General features: G+C 55.8%; 2 protein-coding genes across 3 annotated transcripts in view; one reads left to right on the forward strand and one right to left on the reverse strand.

Moving 5' to 3' along the window:
- The window catches only part of ACSF2 (acyl-CoA synthetase family member 2), a 49,283-nt gene extending 36,319 nt beyond the window's left edge, over positions 1-12,964 (forward strand). For both annotated transcript variants that reach the window (XM_033183464.1, XM_033183465.1), the window contains 13 exons: positions 61-114; positions 589-707; positions 825-990; positions 1,557-1,652; positions 1,794-1,951; positions 2,217-2,308; positions 2,615-2,691; positions 9,354-9,461; positions 10,739-10,890; positions 11,979-12,120; positions 12,208-12,318; positions 12,513-12,581; positions 12,815-12,964. In XM_033183464.1, the coding sequence (XP_033039355.1) occupies positions 61-114; positions 589-707; positions 825-990; positions 1,557-1,652; positions 1,794-1,951; positions 2,217-2,308; positions 2,615-2,691; positions 9,354-9,461; positions 10,739-10,890; positions 11,979-12,120; positions 12,208-12,318; positions 12,513-12,581; positions 12,815-12,865 (1,395 nt within the window). In that variant the 3' untranslated portion in view covers positions 12,866-12,964. The remainder of the gene's footprint in view (positions 1-60; positions 115-588; positions 708-824; positions 991-1,556; positions 1,653-1,793; positions 1,952-2,216; positions 2,309-2,614; positions 2,692-9,353; positions 9,462-10,738; positions 10,891-11,978; positions 12,121-12,207; positions 12,319-12,512; positions 12,582-12,814) is intronic.
- CHAD (chondroadherin) lies at positions 2,889-7,334 on the reverse strand. The gene is made up of 4 exons (XM_033183469.1): positions 6,401-7,334; positions 4,101-4,264; positions 3,688-3,833; positions 2,889-3,443 (listed from the first exon to the last, which is right to left on the reverse strand). The coding sequence occupies exons 1-3, from the start codon at positions 7,172-7,174 to the stop codon at positions 3,692-3,694; spliced, it is 1,080 nt and encodes a 359-aa protein (XP_033039360.1). The 5' UTR covers positions 7,175-7,334; the 3' UTR covers positions 2,889-3,443; positions 3,688-3,691.
- Positions 12,965-14,642: the final 1,678 nt, after the last annotated feature.

Consider the following 14,642-nt stretch of genomic DNA (forward strand, 5'->3'; position numbering starts at 1 on the left):
GGGCAGCAGGAGGGACAGGGTCTGCCCAGAATACTGATATGCCCTCACCGCTTCCACCAGGTGTCTGTGAACCCAGCCTACCAGCCTACGGAACTGGAGTATGTCCTCAAGAAGGTACAGCTCATTTGTCAGGGAGGGGCCCGGCTGGGGCCTGGCACAGGGGGCTGCACAGACTCTGCTTGTCACAGAGTCTGATGGTGTGAGCTAGGGCATGCGTGTGTGGGTGACATGCAGAGTGTCCTTCCTTAGGTCATAGATGGTTGGAAGGTGGCCCCAACTCCATGGAGAGGGTGGTTGGTCAAACACAAACCTGGCGTGAGTGTGCAGGGACGGGGGCATGTGTGTGTCAGGGCAGAGGTGTATGTATGCGTGTGTGTCCATCCTCATATGTGATGCATGTGTGTCTCAGGGTGTGGTGTGTGTGTCTTGGGGTTGGTTCATGTGTGCATTTGTCTTGCAGTGTGGGGCCGGGGAGTGTGCTGGAGGTGTGTGTGTCAGAGGCGCGTGCCTCTGTATGAGAGCAACTGATTAGTGAGGAATCCCCCAGAGCTCCCTGCTGACTGCAGGTGGGGGACTCCCCTTCCACAGGTGGGCTGCAAGGCCCTTGTGTTCCCCAAGCAATTCAAGACCCAGCAATACTACAACATCCTGAAGCAGATCTGTCCAGAGGTGGAGAATGCCCAGCCAGGGGCCTTGAAAAGTCAGAGGTGGGTGTGTCCCGGGTTAGTGGGTGGTGCGTCATTGAGCATCCCTGATTCCTTCACTTACTACCCACCCTGCCCCCTCCCTCAGCCCCTGTCTCTCACCATCCTCCCCACCCCCAGACTCCCAGATCTGACCACAGTCATCTCAGTGGATGCCCCTTTGCCGGGAACCCTGCTCCTGGATGATGTGGTAGCGGCTGGCAGCACAAAGCAGCATCTGGAACAGCTCCAGCACATCCAGCAGTTCCTGTCCTGCCATGACCCCATCAACATCCAGTTCACCTCGGTAGGGCAGAGGTCTCCAGGCCCCAAGCCCAGGTGGACACATGCCCCCTGCCTCTGTGACACTTACGCGGGGATGGGGAGACAGCAGAGAGTAGGCATTCTTTAGTGAGACTGGCCTTCAGCTGTCCTCTCTGCCCTGGAAAATATCAGCACCTGGTATCCTTGTCACATTTCCTCCCCCAGCCCCCTGCCCTCTCCACTCCAGCCCTCTTGTTTCCGGTGCAGTGGCAGATTCACTGAATCAACACAGGTTAGAACTGCTAGAGGCTGCCCCTCATTTAGCTGATGGGGAATCAGAGACCCAGAGAGAGAATTTGCCCAAGCCAGCTTGTGGGTGGCAGAGTTCTCTGGGCCATATAGGTGGCATGAGAACGGAGACCTTATCTTCTGCATTGCTGGACCCTGACACCTGGCATTGTGGTAGACCTTTTGCAAATATACTGAACAGATGGATCTGGGGCAACAATCCCTGTCTCCTGATTCCCGGTCCAGTGCTCTTCAAGGCAGTGGCCCAGGGTTGGAAGGAGATGAGAAGGAGACCAAGCCATGCCCTGCTTGCCTTGTCAGGGAACAACAGGCAGCCCCAAGGGGGCCACCCTCTCCCACTACAACATTGTCAACAACTCCAGCATATTAGGAGAGCGCCTGAAACTGCATGAGAAGGTGAGGCGACTCTAGGCCCAGGGCAAGGCTGCAGGAGGGATGGCTCAGGCAGGGGTGGGGGGCTGGCTGGGCTCCCCTTGCCAGCTAGAGGAACTGGCTTCTGGTTCCAAGACAGACCCAGCCTCCTGTCTCCATCACCAGACACCAGAGCAGTTGCGGATGATCCTGCCCAGCCCCCTGTACCATTGCCTGGGTTCTGTGGGAGGCACAATGATGTGTCTGATGTACGGTGCCACCCTCATCCTGGCCTCTCCCATCTTCAATGGCAAAAAGGCACTGGAGGCCATCAGCAGAGAGAGGTGGGCACTGGTGAACAGGCTACTTGTAGGCTGATAAAACCCTCTTGTTCCTCACTCCTGGGCCCTGACACCTTTCCGAGCTGCCTCCTCCCTCCAGCCAGGAGACTGGGGATGGGGACAGTGGAGGACCCCCAGGAGAGGACCAGTTCCTGCCTCAGGAGCTTCTCCTGCCTGTTCCCTTTGCTGCAGTTTCATGGTGGGGTGGGTGAGAAGAGCGAGTTCCCTTCCACTTCCAAGCCTAATTGCAAGACCTCCTCCTATACAGAGGCTCCTTCCTGTATGGTACCCCCACGATGTTTGTGGACATTCTGAACCAGCCAGACTTCTCCAGTTATGACATCTCGACCATGCGTGGAGGTGGGGTGGGGCCAAGGGTAGCCAGGCTTGGGGAGGGGGCTGCTTCCCCTACAGGAATGGCCTGGGTGAGTTAGCTCCCAGTCTTTTATTTAGGGGGCAGGAAGGACACTGTAAAAATGTGGGTGGGAGGGAGGGAGATCCCCAGTGTCCCAGGACACCAGCCCAGGGCCAGCTGCCAGGTGTAGGAAAGGCTCGGGGTCAGGGGAGAAAAGGGAAGGTTCCTCCCTGGAACGAGCTGTAGGTAAAAGGACTCCACTGGGCCTGGAGAAGTGGGGAGCTGTGTCAGCCCCTCTCTCTGTGATTCAGGTGTCATTGCTGGGTCCCCTGCACCTCCAGAGTTGATCCGAGCCATCATCAACAAGATAAATATGAAGGACCTGGTGGTGAGTGGTGACCGGGGCCCGGGCTGTGGGCAGGCCAGGCCTGGGATGACAACAGATTGACAGACATGGGGATGAGCCCAGGCCAGATGTTCAAAGGTGACCCTTGCAGCCAGCCCTCCCTCCAGAAAGCAGATGTGATAAAAGATAGTCTGACCTCATCAGCACCTGGTGGGTGAAGGAAATAGGTGGCAGGGGACTAAATATCATACATACATACATTTATATTTATAGAAATCTCAGGAAGAAATTGCAGCATGGGAAGATGGGCAGCAAAGCACCAATGTCCTGCTAGAATGTCCTGGCAGGTGGGGGCTGGCAGAGTTGGGGCATGGGCTTTAAAACCCTTTCTGGAAGCAAGGGGTGGGGCAAGGATCTGATGATTGTTGCCACGTGGCAGGGAAAGAGGAACAGAGGAAGGATGATCCTGAAAGGGTGGCCATCCTGATGACCAACCCGTTGTGGTTCTGATTGACTTGGGGGGATCTCAGCAACAGCTTCTCTGAGAGGAGCTGGAGGGTGGGGAAAGCATGATGGCTGGGGAGGGGCTCAGCCTTCCTTCTCCCCAGGACATTGCTGAGTGGAGCTGGGTTGGTAGTGGAGTGCCCGAGGCCCCCTGCCAGGACGTGTCTAGGTGTGGGCAGCTCTGTGCATCAGCAGAGGCTGTGGGGAGAAGGTAGGGGTGGAAGTGGGAAGGTCAGTAGTCTCTCCGGTGGAAGGCAGTGGCCAGTCACCAGGACTGGCTGAGTCAGAACCTGCAAGGAGGCAAGGATCGATGTCAGTACTCCAGCAACCCAGATAATGCTTGGAGAAAATGATGGAAGTCCTGGGCAGGAGCTTTTCCTCCCTTTGAAAGGGGCCCCAGTCCTCCCCTCCTCTCTCTCTAAAAATGGAGGGTCTGCCTGCCCCTCCAGTGGGAAGGGGTACCCTGGAAGATACCAGCTCACTTGCTGGAATCACCAAAGAGGGATATAGGGGACCTGTTTACCCAGCCCCCACCTGTTTAATGGCGGCCAGCTTTCTTGGACCTCTTGGTAGGGAACTTGCAGCTGCGGAAGGCGTCCGTGTCACGGATGCGTTGGCCCTTGAACTTGGCAGGTGAGGCACAGGTGGCATCTGGGCGGGAGGCCTTGGCTTCCAGCCACCTGGAGAGACAGAAACTTGCTGGGTCTGGGGAAGAAGGTGGGAGTGCTGAGGGGAAGGGCAGTGAACTATGGGACCAGGATTGACTTGGCCACAGGATAGTCTGAAGCTGTCATCTTCATTTTACAGATGGGGAAACTGAGGCTCCCAGGGTCCCATGCCTATTAGGTAGCAGATCTAGGATGCATGTTCAACATGTCTTAGTGTGGGGCTAATGTGTCTCTATCACATGAGGGTGGGCTCTGGGAATGACATGGGGCTGTTCTTACCGCCGAAGACCCCGGAGCTGGCAGGTACACTTCCAGGGGTTGTTGGTAAGGGTGAGGGTCTCCAGGCTGTCGAAAGGGAAGTTGGAAGGCAGCTGGTTCAGGCGGTTGTTCTCCAAATGGGCGTGTTTCAGTGTGGTTACACCCAGGAAGGCACCATCTGAGAACTGGGGAGCAAGGTGGTCATGAGTGAATGAGTGAGCACCCGAGTGCCAGAGTGGCAGGGTCCTTCCCTGAACCCGAGCCATAGCGCTTGGAGGAGTTTCCCGGTTTTCAAGGCAGTGTGACCAAGTGGTCTCAGATGATCCAATCTATACAACCCTCTTTGAGACAGGTGGTGTTATTTTCTTTTCTTTTCTTTTTTTTTTTTTTTTTTGAGACAGAGTCTTGCTCTGTTGCCCAGGCTGGGGTGCACTGGCACGATCTCAGCTTACTACAACCTCCACCTCCCGGGTTCACAGCATTCTCCTGCCTCAGCCTCCCGAGTAGCTGGGACTACAGGCTCCCACCACCACACCGGACTAATTTTTTGTATTTTCAATAGAGACGTGGTTTCACCCTATTAGCCAGGATGGTCTCGATCTCCTGACCTCGTGATCTGCCTGCCTCGGCCTCCCGAAGTGCTGGGATTACAGGCTCAAGCCACCGCACCCGGCCAGGTTGTGTTCTTTTCAATATGCAAATGGGGAAACAGAAAAAGTGCTGTCCTTTGCCCTGGGTCACAGCAGTGGGTAAACAGTAGCCACAGGACCACACCCAGCTCCTCTTCCCCTGGCACCACAATCCCTGCACAAACACTGGGACTGTGGAGCTGCCAGAGTTTGGCCCCAGCAACCCAAACTGGTACATGGTGAACTTGGTCTGTGCTTAGTGGAGTGGGCAGTGGGCCCAGGCTCCCCACAGTCCCAGGGTCCTAGGACTTCCCCCAGCTCTGTCCTCACTGCTCCCCCACTGCCAGCCAGACGCTATTTGTGAAGCCACCTTGGTGGAGCCTTTGGCCAGGTTGGATGGCTCCAGAGGAAATGTTCTATTGGTGCCCACACCTTTGCCCAGGCGCCACAATTCCTGTCTGGCCTCCCCTGCCCCACACCAACCCCTGATTCGCCACTCTGCTGCCCACTGAAAGACCACTCTGGCACTGGTGGGCCACAGGGGACTCCAGCTTCAGCTGGGGAGAGGCAGGGCTGAAGGGCAGGCTTGAGCAGGCTCCATCTACCCAAACAAAGGTTGGCTGCTGCCCAAGTGAGATTCTGCCCACATCTCCACCCCCGTGCCCTCTCCTGTGGCCCACATTGAGGTATGAAGGTCTCCAGTAACCAGACTCTCCTCTACCTTGTTGGTCCCCACCCACACCTCCTGGCTGAAGGCCCTGTACCAGGGTGATTTTTCCAGTCTCAGAGAAGGGATTCTGCTCGGATCCAATGTAGCCCCAGCTGGCCAGACACTGGGCACCCCAGGGGAGAAAGGAATGAGTGAGGAAGCAGACAGGAAATGGGTCTAGTGATGGGGGAGGGCAAAGGGCAGTCAGCAGTCTGGAGACAGTGAGGCATGCCAGTCTTCCCTATGGAGAGACACCTGGGGTCTTGTGCCAAGGATTGACAATAGTGGTCTTGCCTTTGCCCCTTCACGGAGCCCATGGGCATGATGTTTGCAGCCTGGGGGAGCCCTTGGTCCCATGCCTACTGCGCTGCAATGGACTTGAGAATGCAATGAATTGTGTCTGTGCGGCTTGGGCAGGGCCATCCACCGGGGCCTCTGTGGGGCATGGAGAATGCCTTCCTCAGGCATTTGCTCCCCCTCACTCCCCAGTCCCCCACTCCCCCTTAGCACATACGCACAGCCCCCACCAGGAACAGGGTCTCTTTGTGGGCCTGATCTGCCCAGCTCCTCTAGAAGGCTCCTCAATAAACAAACCTTCCTTTATGGGGTGGTAGGTTTACTGGAGACGGGAAAACAGCAGAGGAGGGGTGGAAGGCCCAACAGGAAGAGGTGGCTGCTGCCCACAGTGGGGGGTTTGGGAGCACTGGAGATGGCCCTAGGGGGCCATTTGTGGGGCCAGGGCAGCCCCACTCCTTTTATATGTAAGAATCCTAGGAGGGCAGTGGCCGAGACTGGCAGCCGACAGGGATTAGGGTAGGGATGTGACAAGGTGAGGAAGGGAGGTGGCAGAGCTGTTCACCTTGGAGATAGCCAGAGGGACAGGGAACCTGGGGACAGGGGTTGGTGCCAGCTGTGGCTCTGGCTCCTGGGGCCTCCAGGAAGGGAAGAAGGAACCAGGGGAGAGCCCGCAGCCAGGAGCTCACCTTCTCTAGGTTGGTGTTGTCCAGCCAGAGGGTCTCCAGGTATCTGCCAAAGGACTGGAAGGCATTGTCCGGAATGCTTTTCAGGGGGTTGTGGGACAGCTTCAGCTCCTCCACCACCCGTAGCTTGCTCAGGGCAGCCGAGGGGTAGCTGGACAGCTGGTTCCTGTCCACGTGGAATTTGGCGAGGTTCTCCACATCGTCCAGGGCCCCGGGCTGCAGGGAGCTCAGCGCGTTTTCGGACAGGTAGAGCCAGCGCAGGTCCTTGGCTCCCTGGAAGGCGCCTGCGCGCAGCTCACGGATTTTGTTGTTGTTGAGCTGCAAGATGAAGAGGTTGACCAGCGGGGAGAGCAACCCCCGGGGCAGCTCGGTGACCTTGTTGTGGTCCAGGTAGAGGTAGGTCAGCTCGGTCAGGTCGTCGAAGGCACCTGCGCGCAGCACGCGGATGTCGTTATGGGACAGGTACAAGTAGATAAGCTGCTTGAGGCCGCGGAAGGCACCGGCGGCCACCTCGCGAATCTGGCAGTGCTGCAGGTGCAGCGACACGAGGTTCGGCATGGCCCGAAACGAGTTGGCAGCCAGCACCGGGAAGTTGTTGCGCTGTAGGTTGAGCAGCTTGGTCTTCTCTGATACCTTGGGGATCTTCTGCAGCCCCACCTTGTCGCAAATGACGTGCTGCAGGTCGCCGTGGCAGTGGCAGTTCTGGGGGCAGGCGGCCAGCGCCGGCAGCAGACCAGCCAGGAGGCCGAGGCTGAGCAAGAGCATTGGGCTGGCCATGGCCAGGACTCCTGGGGCCGGGGCTGGGGGCAGCAGCGGCGGCGGGGCACAGGCAGCGGCGAGTCCTGGGCGCTCGGGTCTGCCGCCCTCTTTATACGGTGGCCCTGACCGCAGCCGGCAGCCGAGCCAGCTCCTACGTGGAGCATCGAGGCCACTGGGCTTAACTCGCTCGCGCCCAGAGATGCGCCCCCGCCCTCCACGGGGAAGGGGGCGGGGCCCTTCCCCAGCCGGCGACCGTGCATGGGGGAGTGGGACCGTGGCCCCCGAGCCCCGGCTCTAGCCCCCTGCTCTCCTGTGCTTCTCCTCTGCCTACCGCCTTTCCCGGGGCTTTTCTGGGAAGGGGGAATGGTGATGTCTGGAGCCCCGAGTTTACATCATAGAGAGGGAGGCGTTCCCTGAACTTATTTGTTTGCTCAAGTTTGAGCCTCCACGCCGCACCATCCACACACGCTCGGCCGGGTGCCCTGGATGCGAGGCGGGAGGAAGCGGGACCGGACAGCCGGACGCGTCTCCCCGCGGTGGGCCAGCTGGCGGCGCTTTAATGGGGTGCTTGTGCGGCGCCGGCCGAGCGTGAGAGCCGCCCCGGCGTCAGGCTCCCACTTCGGACGCGCTGAAGTTGGCCCTGGGGAGACCCGAGCTCTTTCCCCACCCTGGGGCGCGCCCCCACCCCTCTCTCCCAACCCTGCTTGCGCCCCCATCCCCTTTTTCCACAGCTGAAGGCTAAGCAAAAAATGTGGGAACTCAGGAAGGGTGGCCAACGGAAATGGCAAACACACCTGGAAACCACAGGCCACAAGCACAGTCTCACCATCCTCCCTCCTTCATCGCCCCGAAATATCCCCATCCCTCATCCCCAACCCTAGTGGTCAGGACCCGCCCCTGAGGGGTCTCAGGGTGGCGGCTGAGTGGCGCCGAGGTGTACTTGGCAGAGGCCACATTCGGGCAGTGGCCCCAGGACTGTGAGGAGGGTGCGGGAGGGGGCGGGGCAGGTCGAAGGACCAGCCCTGGACGGCTCTGGCTGCCAGACCCTAAGTTCTGTGGGCAGTCCCGCCCCAGCCCGCCAGATTTCTGTGTACCCACTTGCCAGCCACGATGTCCGGATTCCTGTGGAAAGGGGAGGGTGAACAGGCAGGGTCACAGCTCTGGCCTCAGGATGAGCTCCAAGCTGCCTGGCACAGGATATTGTCTGTGAATGGTGGAGGGAGAAAGCAGACCCCACATTGAACCAAACCCCAGTCGTGCCAGAGCCAGAGCAGCTGATATGGGGGAAGCTTGGTGTAGGGAGGAGGATGGATGAGATCTGGTGTCCGTTGATTAAAAGGGACCTAGGACATGGGGTAGCTAGCCTCTCTCCCCTTACCCAGTACCCTCGTGTTGGAGCCTGATTTCCAGCACCTGCCCTTTTCCCAAACCTCTCTGCCCCTTGCCTCTAGGATAGGGGGGTCATACTTGGCCTAGACCATTCCTTGATGGTATTTAGGCTTCTCCAAGGCTGGCTTCTGGTTTTTCTGTTGCTCAGGCTTTCCAACCACTGGAAATGGGGGAGGTGGTGGGGGAGTGCCACTGGTTTTTAAAATCACTGCTTAGGTTGTTTTTTATTTTGATGGAAATAAATTCACGGGAAACTCTCCAGAGCTTGGGGGATGCCTGCCCCAAGGCCAGGCACTTGTTCAGGGTTTGCGGAATGGGGAGGGGGGTGGGTTGTGTTTGTGCCACTCCTAGCTGGGCCAAGGCAGGCTGGCTTTCTCATCAAGTATATGGGGCCTTTGGCTTGGAAGCGAGGGGCAGGGGGTGTGGCCTGAAATCAGGAAGGTGGGGTTAAGGCAGCCAGGGGATGGGGGAGAGAAGGGTGGGGTGATGGTAATACTGGAGCCACAGGCACAGACAGGTGGCTGCTCCAAGGAAACGGGGCACTGAGAGAGCTCCAGCTGGAAGAGAATGGTGTCCCTGCTCTCAAGTTTCCTTCAGATCTAGGGCCCTGCAGAGATCTAGCTTGCTCACTCCCAGCATCTCTGCCTCCTGACCCCAGGCCCCTACCAATGATGTCTCTGTTTCCACCATTCAGCTGTCCTCCACTTTCCCTTTTCTTTTATGAATTCCTTCCCATTTCCCCAGATAGCTCACCCGATCCCTCTGCATGCGCTGAGCCCTCTTCAGGCACCCTTTCTGGACCCTCTAGGTTGCTTACGGAACCACAGAGAACAGTCCCGTCACATTCTCGAACTTCCCTGAGGACACTGTGGAGCAGAAGGCAGAAAGTGTGGGCAGAATTATGCCTCACACAGAGGTGAGCCCCTGACCAAGACTCCGAAGCCCCACCTCCCATCACCCAACTGGGGTGCACCCAGCTGGGACATCTGTTGCTTTTAGTGAGAGAGCCAAATGGCTCACTCAGGATGCCTAGAGCTCCCCAGCAGCAGCGGTGTGCTAGGGAGCCTTCTCTGTGGGCTAAGCATGAAAGGGGGAAAGCTGGAACAGTGGCTGTGAGTGGCTGCCAGCTGAACTTCTCCGCAGCCTCCCTTCCTGTCTGAGGTGTGTTTTTGCCAAGCCCACTGTCTGTTTCAGGGCAGCCAGGGTAGCCTCAAAGAGGAGCCAGAGCACAGAGAGTTTTCCTACATAGCTTCTTTTCCTCCAGTGGTCCCCGCCTCTCGCTTTAGCAGAGTTTCTCTTCTTGCTTGGCATAAACACTTCATTTCCCAAGCAGCCTATCCCTTTGGGGGGGTCCCTTTGCCCCTCAAAGGTTACCCCAGAGTGCATCTCCATCTTAAACGCCCAGCCATGCCTCCTTTCCTGCTCCAACACTGGGGCTGTGCCAGCTGGCTCCTGATTTCCCCTGCACCCTTCTGCTCCCGCCCCTGGGGGATTGCTGCCCCTGTGCACAAGTGGCTGCTTCCGCTGGTGCTGACCGCTGTCCTGGTGTGAATATGCCCTGCCCTCTCGCCAGAGCAGCCCTGTACCCAGGGTTTGAGTAGGGATGTGAGCCCCCTCCCATGTGTCCTACAGCTGCACTGCCATTCTCACTAGGATGCTCACCTGGAAGGGAAAGAGAGGCAGACATCACTCACCCCATTTCACAGATGCAGACAGGCACATGGAGGCTCGGCTTTCTTTGGCATGGTGGCCATGGCTCTTTGCTCTACCAGACTTTCAGACTCTGCCTCTCCTATTCACATGGTGTTGCCATGCCACTCTCTTTGGCTTATTTACTGCTTAATGGGAAGTAAGAGGAGACTCCCTTCTCCTCTGCAGTTTATAATTCTTCAGCTGGCTCTGCAGTCCACAGACCTCTTTCTTTGCAGCAGCTGCCTGCCTGCTCTGTTTCCTCAGCACTCCCAGTTTGGGCCTCAGCTCTTCTTTCATGTCCAGCTCATGTCTCTGACTGGCTTTGGGTCGACTCTAGCCTTTGTCTCCCTTCTCTGGATGGGGATAGGCAGAGCCAGGGGGCCTCATTCCAGGTGGTTGAGTTGGGGGGCTGAGAGCAGGCAAAGCTCTCTCCATTTCTGAGGACCACCTATGCTGAAGCAAGAGGATAGGAAGCCCCAACCTGAGGCTGTCCTGTCCCAGGCCCGGATCATGAACATGGAGGCGGGGATGCTGGCAGAGCTGAACACGCCCGGGGAGCTGTGCATCCGAGGGTACTGCGTCATGCTGGGCTACTGGGGTGAGCCTCAGAAGACGGAGGAAGCAGTGGATCAGGACAAGTGGTATCGGACAGGGTGAGAAGGCAGGGCGGGTTGGAGGCTCTGGCTGCTGAGGGGCGGCTGGAGGTCTTGAGGCTGAGCTGGGAACATTAACCTGGCACCGTGAGGATGTGGGTATCAAGATGACCCCTCACATGCTGGAGACTTAATTTCCAAAATGTATATGGTGGGGATGATCATACATAGCACAGAAGAAATCAACTGGGTCATCATCCTACACCAGCAGCTGCAAAAGCTGAGTCCAGATTCAGTCACTCATTTGTTAGCTCAGCAAATTCTTACTAGAATTCCTTATGTGCTAGCACTGTTCTCGCTGCTGGAGGTCCAGAGGAAAGTAAGATGAGAAGTATCCTCTTTTTGGAGGAAAACAGATGATGCCTGACATCGATAAATAACACCAAGAAAATAGGCCAGGCACGGTGGCTCACACCTGTAATCCCAGCACTTTGGGAGGCCGAGGCAGGTGGATCACATGAGGTCAGAAATTCGAGACTAGCCTGGCCAACACAGCGAAACCCCACCTATACTAAAAATACAAAAATTAGCCAGGCATGGTAGCGCATGCCTGTAGTCCCAGCTACTCGGGAGGCTGATGCAGGAGAATCAATTTAACCTGGGAGGTGGAGCTTGCAGTGAACTGAGAACGTGCCATTACACTCCAGCCTGCGCGACAGAGCAAGACTCTATCTCAAAAACAAACAAACAAACAAAAAACACCAAGAAAATAAAATAGGGTTATAGGAGAGAGAGTGGCTGTGGTGGGGAGGGGAGCTTCCCTTAGATTGAGTGGACAGAGAAGATGTCAGGAGACATTTGAGTTAAGACCTGGAAAGAAGCCAGTCGTGAAAAGCATATGTATAGATATGTTGAGAGAGAGAGAGAGAGAGAGAGAGAATATGTTATAGGTATTGGTTTGTATTTGTCTGCCTCCCCTCCCCTTACTAGACTATTAATTCCAGAGACTGTGTCTTGTTCCTGCTATGTTTCCCAGAGTCTAGAGCAGTGGAAGACACACAGTAGGTGGTCAATAAATGTTTCATGAGTGAGCAAGCAAGTGAGTGAACAAGGCAGAGGTGACAGGTCGCCCCGGGCTTTCCTTACAGAGATATCGCCACAATGAACGAACAGGGCTTCTGCAAGATCGTGGGCCGCTCTAAGGATATGATTATCCGGGGTGGTGAGAACATCTACCCCGCAGAGCTCGAGGACTTCTTTCACACGCACCCGAAGGTGCAGGAAGTGCAGGTGAGGCACCCAGCTCAGGTGAGCCCCCAGAAACAGGAAACACACATGAACAAGGTGATGTCTGATACTTTTCCCTGGCCCTGGAAGGTCGTGGGAGTGAAGGACGATCGGATGGGGGAAGAGATTTGTGCCTGCATTCGGCTGAAGGACGGGGAGGAGACCACAGTGGAGGAGATCAAAGCTTTCTGCAAAGGGAAGGTGGGAGCCTCCACCCAACCAAGCTGATGCTGCTCGGTTCTTTGTTCGCCCACTCCTCTGCCAACCAGCCTGGGGTGGGGGTTGCTCTGCCCTCGACGACGCTGATTCCCAGCCAAGCCAGCCCCTGGTCCCCTTCCCATACCTCTGTGAGCTTGCCCAGCCTCACGCCTTACCTCCCTCCCTCTGGTCTGCAGATCTCTCACTTCAAGATTCCGAGGTACATCGTGTTCGTCACAAACTACCCCCTCACCGTTTCAGGAAAGGTGTGTAAGGTGAAGGAGACTGGGGAGGGCAGCCTGGGCTCTGGGGTCCCATGGGGCCCCACCTCTGTTTGCTTCAGCAATGGGTGTGGAGAGGCTGGCAGTAGGCTGACCAAGTCACCTAATCCTGGTTTGCCTGGGGCTTTCCCTGTTTTGGCACTAAAAGACTGAGAAACCCCTTATTCTTGGGCATACCAAGACAATTGGTCACCCTAACTCCTTTTTCTTTCCTCTAGATCCAGAAATTCAAACTTCGAGAGCAGATGGAACGACATCTAAATCTGTGAATAAAGAGGGAGGAAGGGTCTGCCCAGGCCCTCCTCCTGTCCATCCTCCGTACTCCCCTTGTCTGTCCTTGTGATTTGGCATAAAGAGCTTCTGTTTTCTTTGGCCTCTTGCTGGTGGGCTCTCTTGGCAGCTCCTATGGGATGGAGAAGGGAAGACACTGAGGGAAACTAGCACTTTCAGACCGCCTATTCCTTGTCATTGAGAGTGCAGAGCACCTTGATGTGGATTATCTACTTAATTTAACCCTCACCCTTGGTATCCCTTTGAGATCCCAACCCATTTTTATTGTTGTTTTTTGAGACGGAGTCACCCAGGCAGGAGTGTAGCGGTGCAATCTCAGCTCACGCAACCTCTGCCTCCCAGATTCAAGTGATTCTCCTGCCTCACCCTCCCAGGTAGCTGGGATTACAGGTACCCACCACCACCCCCAACTAATTTTTGTATTTTTAGTAGAGGCGAGGTTTCACCATGTTGGCCAGGCTGGTCCTCAAACTCCTGACCTCAAGCAATCTGCCTGCCTCAGCCTCCCAAAGTGCTGGGATTACAGGCATGAGCCACTGTGCCTGGCCCCAATTTTTTATTTTTAATATACTCTAATTTAATTCTTTTTCACATTGTTGCCAGATTAGTCTAGCAAGAAGTATTCTTTTATATATATATAACGGCTTGATTGAGATATAATTCACATACTATCCAGTTCACTCACCCCTCCCCCGTTTTTTAGAGACAGGATCTCATTCTGTCACCCATGCTGGAGTGCAGTGACATGATCATAGCTCACTGCAGCCTCAAACTCCTTGGCTCAAGCAGTCCTCCCACCTCAGCCTCCTGAGTAGCTGGGACTGTAGGAATGTGCCACCATGTCTTAACTAATTTTTAAACATCTTTTTGTAGAGACAGGATCTTGCTATTTTGCCCAGGCTGGTCTAGAACTCCTGGGCTCAAGCAATCCTCCTACCTCAGTCTCTCAAAGTGCTGGGACAATCCACCATTTAAAGTATAGAATTCAGTGGTCTTTAGTATATTCACAAATATGTATAACTATCACCACAATCAATTTTAAACATTGTCATCACCTAAGAAAGAAACCCCATACTCTTTAACTATTATCTCCCATCCCCAGCCCCCTTCCTCACCAACCAGCCTCATTTTTATTTTTTATTTGTTTTGATTGGTGAACCTGGGGCATCCCTAGTAGGCAGGGCCAGATAAAGCAGGTTGTACCTTGACCCAAGAAATAAAAACAGCTGGGTTCCAAAAGGCACATAGGTTCCCAGCTCACAGGAATGGAAACTTGCCTCTTGCCTGCCCCCTTACCTCCCAGCATGCCTGCCCCCTTACCTCCCAGCGTGCCTGCCCCCTTACCTCCCAGCGTGCCTGCCCCCTTACCTCCCAGCGTGCCTGCCCCCTTACCTCCCAGCGTGCCTGCCCCCTTACCTCCCAGCGTTCCTGCCCCCTTACCTCCCAGCATGCCTGCCCCCTTACCTCCCAGCATGCCTGCCCAAAGCAGCAGCAGCCTCCTCTTAACTTTTTCAGAAATGAACATAGGTTTAAGGTACTTTCAGTACCAGTCTCTAGGCTAGGTATTTTCACATTATTTTCTCTCCAAATCTTCCCAACAATCGTATCAAGTAGCCATTGGTCCCACTTCACGAATGACCCAACAGAAATTCAGGGAGGTTCAGTATCTTGCTCAAGGTCGCACAGCTGGATCAGAACCCAGCTGTCTGTTAAGCAGGTTCACTGCACACTGGTTACCAACTTGTCAAAGTCCAG

Source organism: Trachypithecus francoisi, unplaced genomic scaffold (assembly GCF_009764315.1).
Source record: "Trachypithecus francoisi isolate TF-2019V2 unplaced genomic scaffold, Tfra_2.0 Lachesis_group20, whole genome shotgun sequence".
Lineage (NCBI taxonomy): Eukaryota > Metazoa > Chordata > Mammalia > Primates > Cercopithecidae > Trachypithecus > Trachypithecus francoisi.

Bases quoted from the DNA above. Each gene is read 5' to 3' on its own strand.
- CHAD (XM_033183469.1), bottom strand. From the start codon at position 7,174: ATGGCCAGCCCAATGCTCTTGCTCAGCCTCGGCCTCCTGGCTGGTCTG. The intron at 4,265-6,400 runs GTGAGCTCCTGG...CTTGCTCCCCAG, and splicing joins ACAACACCAACCTAGAGAAG to TTCTCAGATGGTGCCTTCCT. The intron at 3,834-4,100 runs GTAAGAACAGCC...CTGTCTCTCCAG, and splicing joins CAGCTCCGGGGTCTTCGGCG to GTGGCTGGAAGCCAAGGCCT.